A 14,732-nucleotide genomic window follows, 5' to 3' on the forward strand; every position below is an offset into this window, starting at 1 on the left:
GTGGAGGTTGCAGTGAGCCGAGATTGCACCATTGCACTCTAGCTTCGGCAACAGGAGTGAAACTCTGTCTAAAAATAAAAGAAAAAATAGGTGCGGTGGCACGCATCTATAGTCCCAGCTACTTGGGAAGCTGAGGTGGTAGGATTACTTGAGCCCAAGAGTTCAAGGCTACCATGAGCCATGATGCGAGGGGCCTCAGAAATCATGATTAGAGCAGAAATTACACCTGTACTGACAAAAAGAATGACTGGGATTTGACTGCAGTGCTGGCAGAGGACGAGAGCTCTCTCCTGCTCTCAGTGTGCTGGAGTTAGGCACTGTCCACCCCATTCCCACACATGGACAGTGAGAGCTTCAAAGTGTCCAAGGCAGGGGCAGTGCAGGGACCAGCCACTCATAGGCATTTTTTCCTTTCTGAGATTCACACATTTCCTGATACCACCTCTGTGCCTCAGACCCAGTCCCTTCCCTCAGGAAGCTTACAGTCTGACATGGCAGACAGACATGACACGTGGTATAGAGAAGCATCCAGGGCTCTGTATGGGAGCGTAGAGGCAGGGTCCCTACCCCAGCCCAGTGGGAGAGGTCAGAGAAGGCTTCCTGGAGGAGTGAACGGGAGCTTTGCAGATGGACATATGAGGCATCTGAATAACACCAGCAGGTATCACGGCCAAATGCTTTCCTCTTCAGTTACCCCCAAATCAGCAAAAGTCCTTTCTATCTCCAAGTGAGTTGCTGCCTGTCTTGAAGTCCCCCCCCAATCTCCCTACTGGCCCCAACCCATTATTCAGAGTCTTACTCGTAGAGCCCTGGGTAAGTTCAGTCCCCAGAGTGTCTCCTGTTTCTCCCCCAGCAGGTCTGACAGCTACCAGAGAAGGTCCTGGAGTTCCTTGCAGATGGGGTTGCCAGGAATCTTGGTTACACTGAAAGCACACATGGCCAACATCCTCAAGCTGGGCAGAGGTGGTGAGCAAGGCTGTCCTGTGTCTCATGCATCAAGGGAAGCCTGGAGCATCTGGAAAGGGCCTCACCGTGAGGAACCAGAGCAGTAGCAGCAGAGCCCAGACTGCAGAGAAGGGGCTTTGCCCCATGGCTGCAGAGAAAACAGGCAGAGGGGTTGGTGGGGAAAGAGAGAGAGGTATTTAGGGGCACAGGAGCAAAGTGGGGACACGCAGTTACAAGGTGGAGAGATTGGCAGAGCGAGCTGGACAGACTGACTTAAAATTGCCACGGGCAAAGGAGAAGATCAAGTTTAAGGAGGGGTGGTCCAATGGTAGTACATTATCAGAACTTACTAACACCAGTGTCACTGAAGTTGATGTACAGTCCCCCCACTGCTAAATTTGACCGGCTTAAAAAAATTTTAGACAACCTGGGCAACATAGGGAGATCCCTTCTCTATAAAAAATACAAAAATTAGCCTGGCGTGGTGACGTGTATCTGTAGTCCAAGCTACTTGGGAGGCTGAAGGTGGGAGGATCACTTGAGCCCAAGAGTTTGAGGCTACAGTGAGTTGTGGTAGCACCACTACACTCCAATCTGGGTGACAGACTGAGACCATGTCTCAAAAAAATTTTTTTTTAATAATTTAGGAAGGTAGACAGATGAAGAGACCAATTTAAGCCCCACTTTCTCTTCCAGAGGTCATTGGGTCTAACTTTCTGCCTTCTATTGGCATGAATAAGGCGCTGCAGAGTGGGATGAAACATGGATTCAAGATCGGAGTGGGATCTGCTGTGGCTGAACTTGGCTTCTCTAAACTCTGGTAGGAGAAGGTGCGGGGTGGACTTGGAGGAGAAATCTTAAACTTTCCAGTGCCTAGAATTAGATAATCAGAACTCAGAGATGCGTGGGTTGGAGGCTGGAAACCTGGCTTCTGGTCCTGGCTCTGCCACTAACTCACGGTCATCTTGAGCAAGTAGCTTCTCTCTCTGGGTCTCACTTGACCGTCTAAGGAGGGTAATGCTTCCTGTTCTGCCTCCTTCCCATAGATTATTGTGCAGTAAAGACAAGATGAAGGCCAGGTGCTGTGGCTCATGCCTGTAATTCTAGCACTTTGGGAGGCCGAGGCGAGAGGATCACCTGAGATCAGGAGTTCGAGACCAGACTGACCAACATGTCGAAACCCTATCTCTACTAAACAAATTAGCCGGGCGTGGTGGCCCACTCCTGTAATCCCAGCTACTCGAGAGGCTCAGGAAGGAATCGCTTGAAGCTGGGAAGTCAGGTTGCTGTAAGCTGAGATTGCACCACTGCACTGCAGCCTGCATCACAAGAGTAAGACTCAAAAAAAAAGAGATGATGTCTGGGGAGGTGCTGGGACCATCCTAGTGTGGTGGCTCAGAGTTTGGCTCTAGAGCTAGGCTAGACTCCCTAGCCTCCAGTTCTTAGTAGCTGGGTGGTATGAGTCGGCTGCTGTCTCCTCTTTGCACCTTTGTGCCTTGGTTCTGTCATCTGCAGAACAGAGGTGATGACAGTACCATTGGGGTGTGGTGAGGATGAATGGCATGATGTACCTGGAGTGGATCAGAGGAAGCTGGGGGGGTTCCTTCCTGCCCACTCACAGAGTTCTGAAGGACAAAGGGAGCACCCAAGGCTTGGGGAGGAACTACTGTTTCTTCCCTGGAAATGGCCCATTCCCATCTAGAGACACCAAGTGTCCAAGGGAAGAGAAGAGTCACAGCTGGGGATCATCTGGTCCAATTTGCTATTTATACACATGGAGAAACTGAGGCACAGAGAAAGAATGGGCTGGTCATAGACAAAGAGCAGAGCCTGGACTACAGCCCAGGCCTCCAGCACCCAAAGCTTGGCCTCGTGACCTTCCAAGGTGGGTTTGAGGGAGCCCTGAGGGCAGTTACAGAGACATTGGGTTCTGCACTGGGAGGCAGAGAAGGACCCAAGGAGGACTTTGTGGGGAGCAGCCCTTCCGTCCCTCAGCTCAGTGCAGCCTGAATCTTTCAGGGGCCTGATGACTGGCTTTTTCCTGCAAGGGACAGGCAGACTCAGGCTGGAGAGCAGGTGTCGCTCCCCCAACCATCTGCTCTCCCACACACATATCCCCTGGCTGAGGCTGGCAATCCCCAAGGTGCCACTTCAGAGAGTGCACTTTTTTTTTTTTTTTTTTCAATTTATGAGGTTGTTTTCTTATAAAAAGATCTAGGTGGGCCAGGTGCAGTGGCTCATGCCTGTAATCCCAGCACTGGGGAGGCTAAGACAGGTGGATCACCTGAGGTCAGGAGTTCAAGACCAACCTGATCAACATGGTGAAATTCTGTCTCTACTAAAAATACAAAAAATTAGCCGGACATGGTGGCATGTGCCTGTAATCCCAGCTACTTGGGAGGCTGAGGTAGGAGAATCACTTGAACCCAGGAGGCGGAGGTTGCGGTGAGCCGAGATAGCGCCATTGTGACATAAAAAGATCCAGGTGATGGGGCCAAGCCCAGGGCAGTCTGCTCATCCCTGAACTGAGTCCCACAGGTGCCTACAGGCCTTACCTGAATTATCCAGATGGCAAGGCCCAGACTTGCACTTCTTGTCTATAGAAAAGAAACAGTAAAGAATGAAAGGCTCAGGAGCTCTCAGGATGGAAAGGGACTCCCAAACCCTGGTGGTCCATTCCTGACTCGTTCTAGGAGAAGTTGGTGCATATCCCCCTAATTCTGCTCTTTCATGGTGGAATCTCCCTTGACTAGGTTTGCCTCAACCCCTAAGCAGCAGGGCCAGAAGGGAGTGGGCCATTAAAGCCACGGTCCACTCTGGGGCACTCCTGCTCCCTGGGCCTGTAACTTTGCCTCCCTGCCGCACTCATTGCTTCTTCTTCCATGCCTTGCCACAGCCTGGTTTGTGTTCTTCACATGCCTTCATCACCTTCTGTCAATTCATGCACACTCCTGATGCTGTCCAAAATAGGAAGTGAAGCCTACAGCCCTTCAGAAATTAAGAACCTGGGCCCATCCTCATGGTTCCTCTTCTGGCCTGTGCTGGGGCATGGACAGGAGGAGCGTCCACCACTTCCTGATCACAGCCTGAACTGGGCCTTAGGGGCACAGCACCCGACTGCTGTCTTCCTGCCCCCACCACCCCACCCAGCACACCCTGAAGCACAGAATCCCTCTTCCATCTTATAAATGCACTTTTCTCAGAAACTGAGGTTGGGGATCCTACTCAATTCTGGCAACAGCAGTCTAGGTGTCAGTAATCTGGCTGGAAAATAATTCCCTTCCAGCCTCCAACCAGGAGAAAAGCCCGACCAGGTCGGCTCGCCCACACAAATGGCCAGAGACCCCTGCCTTGGCCAGAATACCGCCTTTAGCCTTCTAGCAGGCAAGTGGCCAGCTGTGGCTTAGATCCCTCCAAGGGGCAGGAAGTGCACCCCTCAGAAGGTTATGTCTCCCCTTAGATGGAAGGGGTTGTGAGCTGGTGAATGTGACTGGCTGTATTTATGTATCCCTGGGACACAGGAGATAGGGGCTTGGGTTTGCCCAAGTCCCTGGTGGATGGGGAAGACCCACCTTCCGCACAGGTGCTGACTAGCGCTTGCCCTCCTACCTTTGATGTACTCGCAGTTGTAAGTGCTGTGCTTGCCCAGGGCCCGGAGGTAGATGCGGGCGGGCCCCTGGGCCGGTCTGCTGGCATTGATCACTTGGAAGGTCTCAAAGGGGGGAATCAGCACCTCTTCCTCTCCAGGGAAGAAGGAGTAGCCCTTGATAGGGGCCCCAAGGCAGGTCCAGATGCCAAAGAAGGTGTCCTCACCAAACTGCTGGGCTGCAACATTCTTCAGGGAAGCGGAGGCAAAGCCCCCCAGCCTCACGGTGGCCCTAGGCCCTGCTGGTCGGAAGCGCAGGCCGTTCACGCCTCGAAACACCTGGTGGCACCGGGGTGGACGCTGCCTCCTTCCCAGCAGCTGCAGGGCCTCAGTCAGCAGGAAATGGAGTGTCTTAAATGAGAAGTGTTGGAGGTAGTGGGCCCGGGAGCGGCCTGCCTCACGCACCGCTGCGTTGAACTCCTTGTGCAGGGGGCTGTTGGCTGTGTAGGCCAGGAGGGCCACCCCATGCTCATTGCGGAAGCCTGGAGGTGGCGGAGGTGAACTGGTAGGGCTGAGGCTCCATTCTGGACCCCAGGCCTGGCGCTCCTGCCATTGGCTGCTTGCTAGTGCCCAGCCGTCTGCATATACCTTGTTGGCCTGGAACTCCGTGTGGTTGAGATCCGGGAGAGCAGCTGTCATGGCGGTGGCACAGCCAGCGTACTGGTCATCAAAGGAGGTCAGGGCCATGTCCAGCGGCATCTCTTGAGAGAAGAGGTCTCGGTGTGTGATGGTGTGACTCTGGGCCTGATGGGGCAGGAGCAGCAGGGACTGAGAGGATAGGCCCCTGGGAGAATAAGTCCCCTGCCATCCAGCTCTGCCCTCCACTGAGAAAGGCACCAAGGGCCCCAAACACACCTGGAGGGGAAGGGGATTGGGAACCTCTGGCTATAATTTCCCTAAGACTAGCATCTGGGGCTGTCCCCTTAGGATGAGTGATCCCCAAGGGAAGTATCAGGCATTCTTTCCTCTCTCTCTTTATCCATCCAGGGTTCAGAAGAAGCCGATGGCTCAGTTCCCTGCTGGGATGGGGACAGTGGGGGATGCCCATACCTGAAGTGCTTCCATGAGGCCCACAGACACAAGAAGCAGAGACATCATGGCAGGCATCTGCATGCTGGTGACCCTAGGCCAGTTGCTGTCTCTCTTTGGGTCTCAGTTTCCTCATCTGGAAAATTGCAGTGTTAATCTGTATAGTTTAATAAACATGAATCGACACTTAGTCTGTGCCATTCCTAGTGCTTGGCACTGAGAGTCGTAAGATAGATGTGGAGGTTCAGAAGAGAGAGGACCGTCCTTGCTGGAAGGAACATGGGTGACTTCCTGGGGGCAGTGACGTGAACAGGGTCTTGCAGGATGAATAGGAGACTAAGATGTCAGCAAGTGGAGACTGGGAGAGAAAAGACTGGCATTTCGGATGGGAATGGACTTCTGTGCAGCAGGAATGGGAAAAGCAAAGGTATTGGAGGTGGGAATCTGAGGATGTGAAGAGGGAAAGACATGTCATCTAGGCTGGCAGAGCTTGCAGGGTGGGAACATTGGGAAGACAGGGGCCACTCATGAAGGGACTCGACTGCCACAGTGAGAGGCCTGGGTATCACCTCACAGGGCTTGTGGGGTTGGGACAGGGGCAGATCAAGGAGTGTTCAGCTGATATGGCCTTAGCAGGACTCCAGGTCCAGGGGTCGCCCCCTTTCCCTGCAGTCCTCTTGTGGAATGAGTCTTCGGTGCTTCCAGGGAGGGACAGATATAAACCCTGGGTGCTAGGGGAATAGGGGATCATAAGAGCAGGAGAGGACAGAAGGTACTGGCTTCCCCAAGGGAAGTGGTGGGAACCACAAGCCTTCTGCACCCTCCCTGTTGGGGGACAGGTGGAGTGCCCCAAGTGGCTCCAGGCATCGGGTCTCAAATGGAACAGGCAGTTTTTTTTCTTTTCTTTCTTTCTTTTTTTTTTTCTGAGACTGAGTCTCACTTTGTTGCCCAGGCTGGAGTGCAGTGGTGTGATCTCAGCTCACTGCAACCTCTGCCTCCTGAGTTCAAGTGATTCTCCTGCCTCAGCCTCCTGAGTAGCTGGGACTATAGGCACCCAACACCATGCCCAGCTAATTTTTGTATTCTTAGTAGAGATGGGGTTTCACCATGCTGGCCAGGCTGGTTTCAAACTCCTGGCCTCAAGGTATCTGCCCGCCTTGGCCTCCCAAAGTGTTGGGATTACAGGCGTCAGCCACCGTGCCCGGCCTTATTGTCATTTTATTACCTTTTTTTTACCTTTTTTTATTACATTTATTACCTTTTTTTCTCGGAAAAAATACAACATGAACTTTCTTCCATGTCAGTACATAAATATCTCCCTTGCTCATATTATGGCAGCTTAGTATATCTCATGGTGTAAACCATAATTAACAATTTCATAACTTATGAACACTTAGGTTTTCTTCCTAATTTTAAAATATTATACACAATACTACAGTGAATATTCAGGTATATGAATTCTTGTCTACTTGTGTGCGTGTTTTCATAGGAAAGATTTTAAGAAGTAAAATGAGATTTAAAGAATATGAATATTTTTTATTTTGATAGAAACTGCCACCCCAACAATGGATGAGAGTGCCCTTTATTCCACATCTTTGCCAGTGCTGAATATGATTGATCTCTTTTTAATTTCCATTTAACTGGCAGGCACAATGGTATCTACTTTTTGTTTGTTTGTTTGAGACAGCGTCTTGCTCTATTGCCCAGGCTGTAGTGCAACGGCACAATCATAGCTCACTGCAGCCTTAACCTCTCAAGCTCAATCCATCCTTCGGCCTCAGCCTCCCGAGTAGCTAGGACTACAGGCACACACCACGATGCCTGGCTTATTTTTATATTTTTTTGTAGAGATGGAGCTTTGCCTTGTTGCCCAGGCTGATCTTGAGTTGCTGGGCTCAAGCGATCCACCCTCCTTGGCCTCCAAAGCCTTGGGATTACAGGCATGAGCCACAGCTCCCAGACTCTGTTTTCTTTCTGAACACAAATGTTAATATAGTGAGTGATTCTTTATCTTTTGGAATCTGACAAAAGCTGAAACCCCCCCTTCAGAAAGTGATTATATGCGCCTTCACACAAATGTTACATAAATATCAGGGTGGTTATGCCTCTGCCCCCAATCTCATTTAGGCTAAATGTCAGTGCTTTATCCTCCCCTCTGGCTCTGGGAGACTTAAGTTTGGATAACTCAGTGACTCTAAGACCCTGAGATCCTATGTGTCTATAAGTTTATGAATCTCCAAACCTAAGATTCTGTAATTGCTAATATACAATTTAAATTTGACGTATGAGCGTCTCTGGGCAATGGGGTTAGCCATAGTTTTTACTAAATTCCACGTGTCCAAAATGGAGCTCATTATCTTCTCCCCCTCAAAAGCTGCTTACTCATTTACTCAACAATTATTGTTATTTTAGCATCTGTAGCATGTCAGGCACTAAGGATATAATTATGAACAACTAGAGCCAGGCATGGTGGCTCCAGCCTATAATCCCAGCACTTTGGGAGACTGAGGCTGGAGGATTAGTTGAGCCCAGGAGTTTGAAACCAGCCTGGGCAATATATGTGTGGTGGTGCATACCTGTAGTCCCAACAACTCTGTCGGCTGAAGGTAGGAGGATTGCTTGAGACCAGGAGGTTGAGGCTGCAGTGAGCTATGAAAACCCACTTCCCTGAGCAGGGTGCGGTGGCTCACGCCTATAATCCCGGTACTTTGGGAGGCTGAGGCGGGTGGAGCATGAGATCAGGAGTTCAAGACCAGCCTGGCCAACATGGTGAAACTGTCTCTACTAAAATGAGGGCTGGACGTCAGACTTCCTGTCCCTTAGAGGGTCCCCAGTGGGCCTAGTTGATCACAGTGGTAAGAGGCTTTTTATTGGCTGCTTTTCTCTTCTCTGACTTTGCCACTCTTTTTCTCTTCTCCGTCTGACTTTTTTTTTTTTTTTTTTTGAGACGGAGTTTCGCTGTTGTTGCCCAGACTGGAGTGCAATGGCACAATCTCGGCTCACCGCAACCTCCGCCTCCTGGGTTCAAGCAATTCTCCTGCCTCAGCCTCCCGAGTAGCTGGGACTACAGGCATGCACCATCATGCCCAGCTAATTTTTGTATTTTTAGTAGAGACGGGGTTTCACCTTGTTGACCAGGATGGTCTCGATCTCTTGACCTCGTGATCCACCCGCCTCGGCCTCCCAAAGTGCTGGGATTATAGGCATGAGCCACCGTGCCTGGCCCCGTCTGACTTTTGCCACTACTAAAAATAGGAAAATTAGCTGGGTGTGGTGGCAGGCGCCTGTAATCCCAGCTAGTGCTCGACTTACGACCACGGTCAGGACCGCGGACCGGTCGTAACACGATTTGGTCGTAAGTTGAGTAGGCTATATGTACCGTTGAAATGGTGCACGCGGAGATGCTAGTGCTGCCGGAAGTTGGTCTGCACTGTCGTATGTCCAGCTGGGCAACGTTTGCGCTGCCAGACGCGGAGCAGTCGTGGCTAGCGATTGTGGTCGTAAAGTCGAATGGTCGTAAGTTGCATAGGTGGTAAGTTGATCAATACCTGTATTTGGGAGGCTGAGGCAGAGAATTGCTTGAACCTGGGAGGTGGAGGTTGCAGTGAGCTGAGATTGTGCCACTGCACTCCAGCCTTGGTGACACAATGAGACTCCATCTCAAAAAAAAAAAAAAAAAGTATAATTTCAAGTAGTATGTGATGCATATTACAAAAGAAACAAAAGGAGCCGAACTAAAACAAATTGGTAGCAGGAGTGCTATTTAAATGAGGATCTAACCAGCGGAAGCACACAGTATATACAAAACAGCATCAGCTGGGCATTGTGGTGTATGCCTATAATCTCAGCTACTTGGGAAGTTGAGGCAGGATGATCACTTGAGCCCAGGAGTTTGAGATCAGCTTGTCTCATTAGAAAAATAAAAATAGCTGGGTGCGGTGGCCCAAGCCTGTAATCCCAGCACTTTGGGAGGCCGAGGCAGGTGGATCACGAGGTCAAGAGATCGAGACCAGACCGGGCACGGTGGCTCACGCTTGTAATCCCAGCACTTTGGGAGGCCGAGGTGGGTGGATCACGAGGTCAAGAGATCGAGACCATCCTGGTCAACATGATGAAACCCCATCTCTACTAAAACTACAAAAAATTAGCTGGGCATGGTGGCGTGTGCCTGTAATTCCAGCTACTCAGGAGGCTGAGGCAGGAGAATTGCCTGAACTCAGGAGGCGGAGGTTGCGGTGAGCCGAGATCGCGCCATTGCACTCCAGCCTGGGTAACAAGAGCGAAACTCCGTCTCCAAGAAAAAAAAAAAAAAAAAAGAGATCGAGACCATCCTGGTCAACATGGTGAAACCCCATCTCTACTAAAAATACAAAACATTAGCTGGGCACGGTGGCGTGTGCCTGTAATCCCAGCTACTCAGGAGGTTGAGGTAGGAGAATTGCCTGAACCCAGGAGGCGGAGGTTGTGGTGAGCTGAGATCGCGCCATTGCACTCCAGCTTGGGTAACAAGAGTGAAACTCTGTCTCAAAAAATAAATAAATAAAATTAAAATTAAAAATAAAAATAGTCAGCATGGGGCCTCATGTCTGTAATCCAGCACTTTTGGAAGCCGAGGCGGTAGATAATCTGAGGTTAGGAGTTTGAGACCAGCCTGGCTAAAATGGTGAAATGCTGTCTCTACTAAAAATACAAAAAATGAGCTGGGCATGGTGGCACTCACCTGTAATCCTAGCTACTTGGGAGGCTAAGACAGGAAAATCAGTTGAACCTGGGAGGCGGAGGTTGCAGTGAGCTGAGATTGGACTACGCCACTCCAGCCTGGGTGATGGAGCAAGACTCCATCTCGAAGAAGCAGGAGCAGGAGCAGGAGCAGGAGTAGGAATAGAAGAAAGAAGAAGAAAATGTCATCACAGTGGGATGTAAACCATAAGAGACTTTACCCATTCCAGGATGGAAGGCTATTGGTCAGAGTTTGTGGCAGCCAAAAAAAATGACTGGAGGCTGGGCATAGTGACTCACATCTGTAATCCCAGCACTTTGGGAGTCTGAAGCAGGCGGATCACTTGAGGTCAGGAGTTCGAGACCAACCTGGACAACATGGTGAAACCCTGTCTCTACTACAAATACAAAAAAATTAGCCAGGTGTGGTAGTGCTCACCTGTAATCCCAGCTACTCCAGAGGCTGAGGTAGGAGAATCACTTGAACCTGGGAGGCAGAGGTTGCAGTGAGCTGATATTGTGCCACTGCACTCCAGCCTAGGCGACAGAGTGAGACGCAGTCTCAAATAAAAAAAAAAAAAAAAAAAAAAAAAAAAAGTCTTGAGCTTTTGTCTGTGGTCTCTTGAAGTCCACCAAGGAGGCTTGAGCTACTGTACTAGTTCCTCACTTTCCTGTGTAGACTCCAGTCATGGGCTCAGGTGGGGCTTTTCTCACTCTATGCACTCCAAGAGGGGAACACATGCCCCAGAACTGGTGCCCTAAGGCCTTGACCATGGTGATTGGTTCATGGATGGACACAGGACCCAAGAAGGCCAATCAGAGTCTTCCTGAGAGTTGATCTATGGATGCAAAGAGAATGTACCTGACACTGTGGATTCCTCAGTCCCTATCCCCGGAGCCCGTCTTCAAGCCCACATGCAGGTGCAGTGGATAGTTCTCATGCAGGCTGTCAGCCTCCCACTTCTAGGGCTAACATTTTTCTGTGTCTGAGGCATTCTCCATCACCCTGGGAGCCTATTTTTTGCAAGCACAGGGAAGGCCAAAAGTGTAGGGAATTTAATGTTCCCAAGGACAGCCTTCAACCAATGAGGGCTGGGAGTCAGACTTCCTGACCCTTAGAGGGTCACCAGTGGGACTAGTTGATCACAGTGGTAACAGGCTTTTTATTGGCTGTTTCCTCTTCTCTGTCTGACTTTGCCACTCCCTCACTTGTATTTCTTGGGATTACTTTACAATGAAGCTCACTGTACCCATGGACTTGTCTATGGGTCTGCTTTTGGGGGAAGGAAACTGAGAGCGTTTTCTTTGGAAGATTCTTCTTTAGTCTGGACCCCCAGAATGAACAGGTGAGGAACAGACCTGAGCCCAGCCCAGAGCAAGGAAGAGCCCCGCAGAGCCAGATGGGCAGCCTGAGCAGAGCTGCCCGAGCAAGTCCAGTTTAGACGAGCCAATCAACATCAACCCGAAGACCATGAGCATGGAAGTAAATGTGTGTTTGCCACTGAGATTTTGTGGCACATGGCAAAATGATTATGCAGCAAAAGCTCACTGGGCCAGCTGTATCTCTCATTGTGTCTCCACAGCCCTGTGCAAACAGAGCTGTATCTGTATCCTGTATCTGCTCTACAGGAAACGAGACAGACCAGAGGCCTGGGGTGGGGGAGAGGCATGAAGGCAGACGGAGGACATGGAATCAGAGGACCCGACTAAGAGAATGGCAGTGAAGATAGACACAGAGTTAGGAGGTAGAATTTACAAGATTTGATGTCTGACAGGTTATAGGGGATGTGAGAGAGGGAAAAATCAAGGATGACACCCAGGTTTCCATACTTTAAACTGGAAATGCAGAGAAGTGGACTAGACTTAAAAAAAATGAAGCTGCTCTTCTATTGCATATCTTCTTTCACCATTCTTATGTGACTGCAGAGTGTCCTGGTCCAACACAGCCCTGTGCAACTTTTTTTGTTTCAGCCTCATTGAGGTATAATTAGTATACAAAAAAAACTGCACAAAATTAATATATACAATTTGGTGAGTTTGGAAATAAGCTACATTTATGTTACTATTACCACAATCAAGGTAATGAACAGCTTTGACACCTCCAAGTTTCCGTGTATCCCTTTGTTTTCATTATTTATTTATTTACTATTTTGAGACAGGGTCTCACTCTGTCGCCCAGGCTGGAGTGCAGTGAACCTCTGCCTCCCAGGTTCAAGGGATTATCCCACCTCAACCTCCTGAGTAGCTGGTACTACAGGTGCCCTCCACCATGCCCAACTATGTCTCTCATTGCGTCTCCACAGCTCTGTTTCTGTCTGCATCTGCTCTACAGTAAACGAGATAAATCAGAGGCTTGGGGTTGGGGAGAGGCGTGAAGACAGACTGAGGACATGGGATCAGAGGACCTGATTTTGCATTTGTATTTAGTTGTGAAGAGTTTTCGTCATGTTGACCAGGCTGGTCTCAAACTCCTGACCTCAGGTGATCCACCTGCCTAGGCCTTTCAAAGTGCTAGGATTACAGGTGTGAGCCACTGCACCTAGCCTTGTTTTTTTTTTTTGTTTTTTGAGATGGAGTTTCACTCTTGTTGCCCAGGCTGGAGTGCAATGGTGTGATTTCTGCTCACTGCAACCTCCGTCTCCTGGGTTCAAGAGATTCTCCTGCTTCAGCCTCCCAAATAGCTGGGATTACAGGCATGCGCCATTATGCCTAGCTAATTTTGTATTTTTAGTAGACACAGGGTTTCTCCATGTTGGTCAGGCTGGTCTCAAACTCCTGGCCTCAGATGATTGATCCGCCTCGGCCTCCCAAACTACTGAGATCACAGGTGTAAGCCACTGTACCTGGCCTCTTGTTTTTATTTTTATTTTGTTTTGTTTCGTTTTTGAATTTCATGTAGCAAGAACACTTAATGTGAGATCTAGCCTCTTCACTCATGTTTAAGTGCACAATAACTTTTTGTTACTATAGGCACGATGTTATACCAGAATAGACTTGAAAAACCCATCTTGCTTATTATCATAGTCCCACTTAGAAATGTATTGAATGAATGATTGGGTTTGGAGGGGAAATGGTGAGTTCACTTTGGGAAATGTGAACTCCCTGGAGCAAATGTCCAAGAGGTATTAGAATGGATAATCAAGGAGACATCTGAGTCACAGGTGATTGAAATCAGGGAAGAAATGAGGTCCCCAGAGCAAGAGGAAAAAGAAGGCTGAAAGGCAGAGGGCAAGCTGCTTGATGGATGAAGCAGGTCAGGTGGAGCCACACTCCTCCTTGGCTTTCTAAAGGCTCTTTGCATCTGGCCCTTGGGTTTCATGAGACACTCTGGTATCCTTGTGATAAAATCCTCTTTAGGCTTAGTTTATCTCAGGGTGGCTCCTGTTAATTTGCCTTGGCAAGTCTCACGTGATAAACCATCCCTGTTATTCACCCAGTCACCCATGGTGGTCACCTGGGTGTCCATTCAGTCAGTCATTCATCAAACATTCACATAGTTGCCATCTAATGCTGGGTGAGATGGAGTCCATCCTAGATTCTCCTTCCCTTCAACATCCCCGCCATCTGCCCCGGCTCAGGTTTGTCCCTGGCTCCTTGCTGACCTCCCCACCTCCAAAGTTAGCCCTGCTAACCTGCCTGCCCAGGAAGAGCGATGTTTTTAAAGGGCAACTCTGGTCATGTTCATTACCTGCTTAAAAGCCCTCTGTGCCAAAACTGACTAGAAGTATCTCGGCCAGGCGTGGTGGCTCATGCCTGTAATCCAATCACTTTGGAGGCCAAGGCAGGTGGATCACCTGAGGTCAGGAGTTCAAGACCAGCCTGACCAACATGGTGAAACCCTGTCTTTATTTAAAAAAAAAAAAAAAAAAAAAGAAAAAAAGAAATATCTCAAAATACAGAGTAAAAATGCAGAGATGAAAATTATGAGGGAAGAGATAAGAATATATCTAAGGGGCAGGCGAGGTGGCTCACACCTGTAATCCCAGCACTTTAGGAGGCCGAGTTATGTGGATCACGAATTCAAGAGATCAAGGCCATCCTGGCCAACATGGTGAAACCCCATCTCTACTAAAAATACAAAAAAAGGCCGGGCGCAGTGGCTCACACCTGTAATCCTAGCACTTTGGGAGGCCAAGGTGGGTGGATCACCTAAGGTCAGGAGTTCAAGACCAGCCTGGCCATCATGGTGAAACCTCATCTTAAAAAAAAAACAAAAAACAAAAAAAATTAGCCGGGCGTGGTGGCACGTGCCTGTGGTCTCAGCTACTCGGGAGGCTGAGGCAGAAGAATCGTTTGAACCCAGGAGGTGGCGGTTGCAGTGAGCCAAGAGACTGCGCCACTGCAGTCCAGCCTGGTGACAGAGCAAAACTCCGTCTCAAAAAAAAAAAAAAAA

General features: G+C 49.5%; 1 protein-coding gene across 2 annotated transcripts in view; it reads right to left on the reverse strand.

Moving 5' to 3' along the window:
* Positions 1–268: 268 nt before the first annotated feature.
* ART1 (ADP-ribosyltransferase 1) overlaps positions 269–14,732 on the reverse strand; it is a 15,843-nt gene continuing 1,379 nt past the window's right edge. Inside the window, exons 2-5 of one of the 2 annotated variants that reach the window (XM_032258920.1) lie at positions 5,642–5,756; positions 4,555–5,335; positions 3,501–3,542; positions 269–1,093 (exon numbers count right to left, since the gene is read on the reverse strand). In XM_032258920.1, coding sequence (XP_032114811.1) covers positions 996–1,093; positions 3,501–3,542; positions 4,555–5,335; positions 5,642–5,704 — 984 coding nt within the window. In that variant the 5' untranslated portion in view covers positions 5,705–5,756 and the 3' untranslated portion in view covers positions 269–995. Of the gene's footprint in view, positions 1,094–3,500; positions 3,543–4,554; positions 5,336–5,641; positions 5,979–14,732 lie in introns of both variants that reach the window. The other variant, XM_032258919.1, reaches the window with a different exon arrangement.

The sequence above is a fragment of the Sapajus apella genome, unplaced genomic scaffold, assembly GCF_009761245.1.
Source record: "Sapajus apella isolate SASKATOON/1434 unplaced genomic scaffold, GSC_monkey_1.0 scaffold106, whole genome shotgun sequence".
NCBI lineage: Eukaryota > Metazoa > Chordata > Mammalia > Primates > Cebidae > Sapajus > Sapajus apella.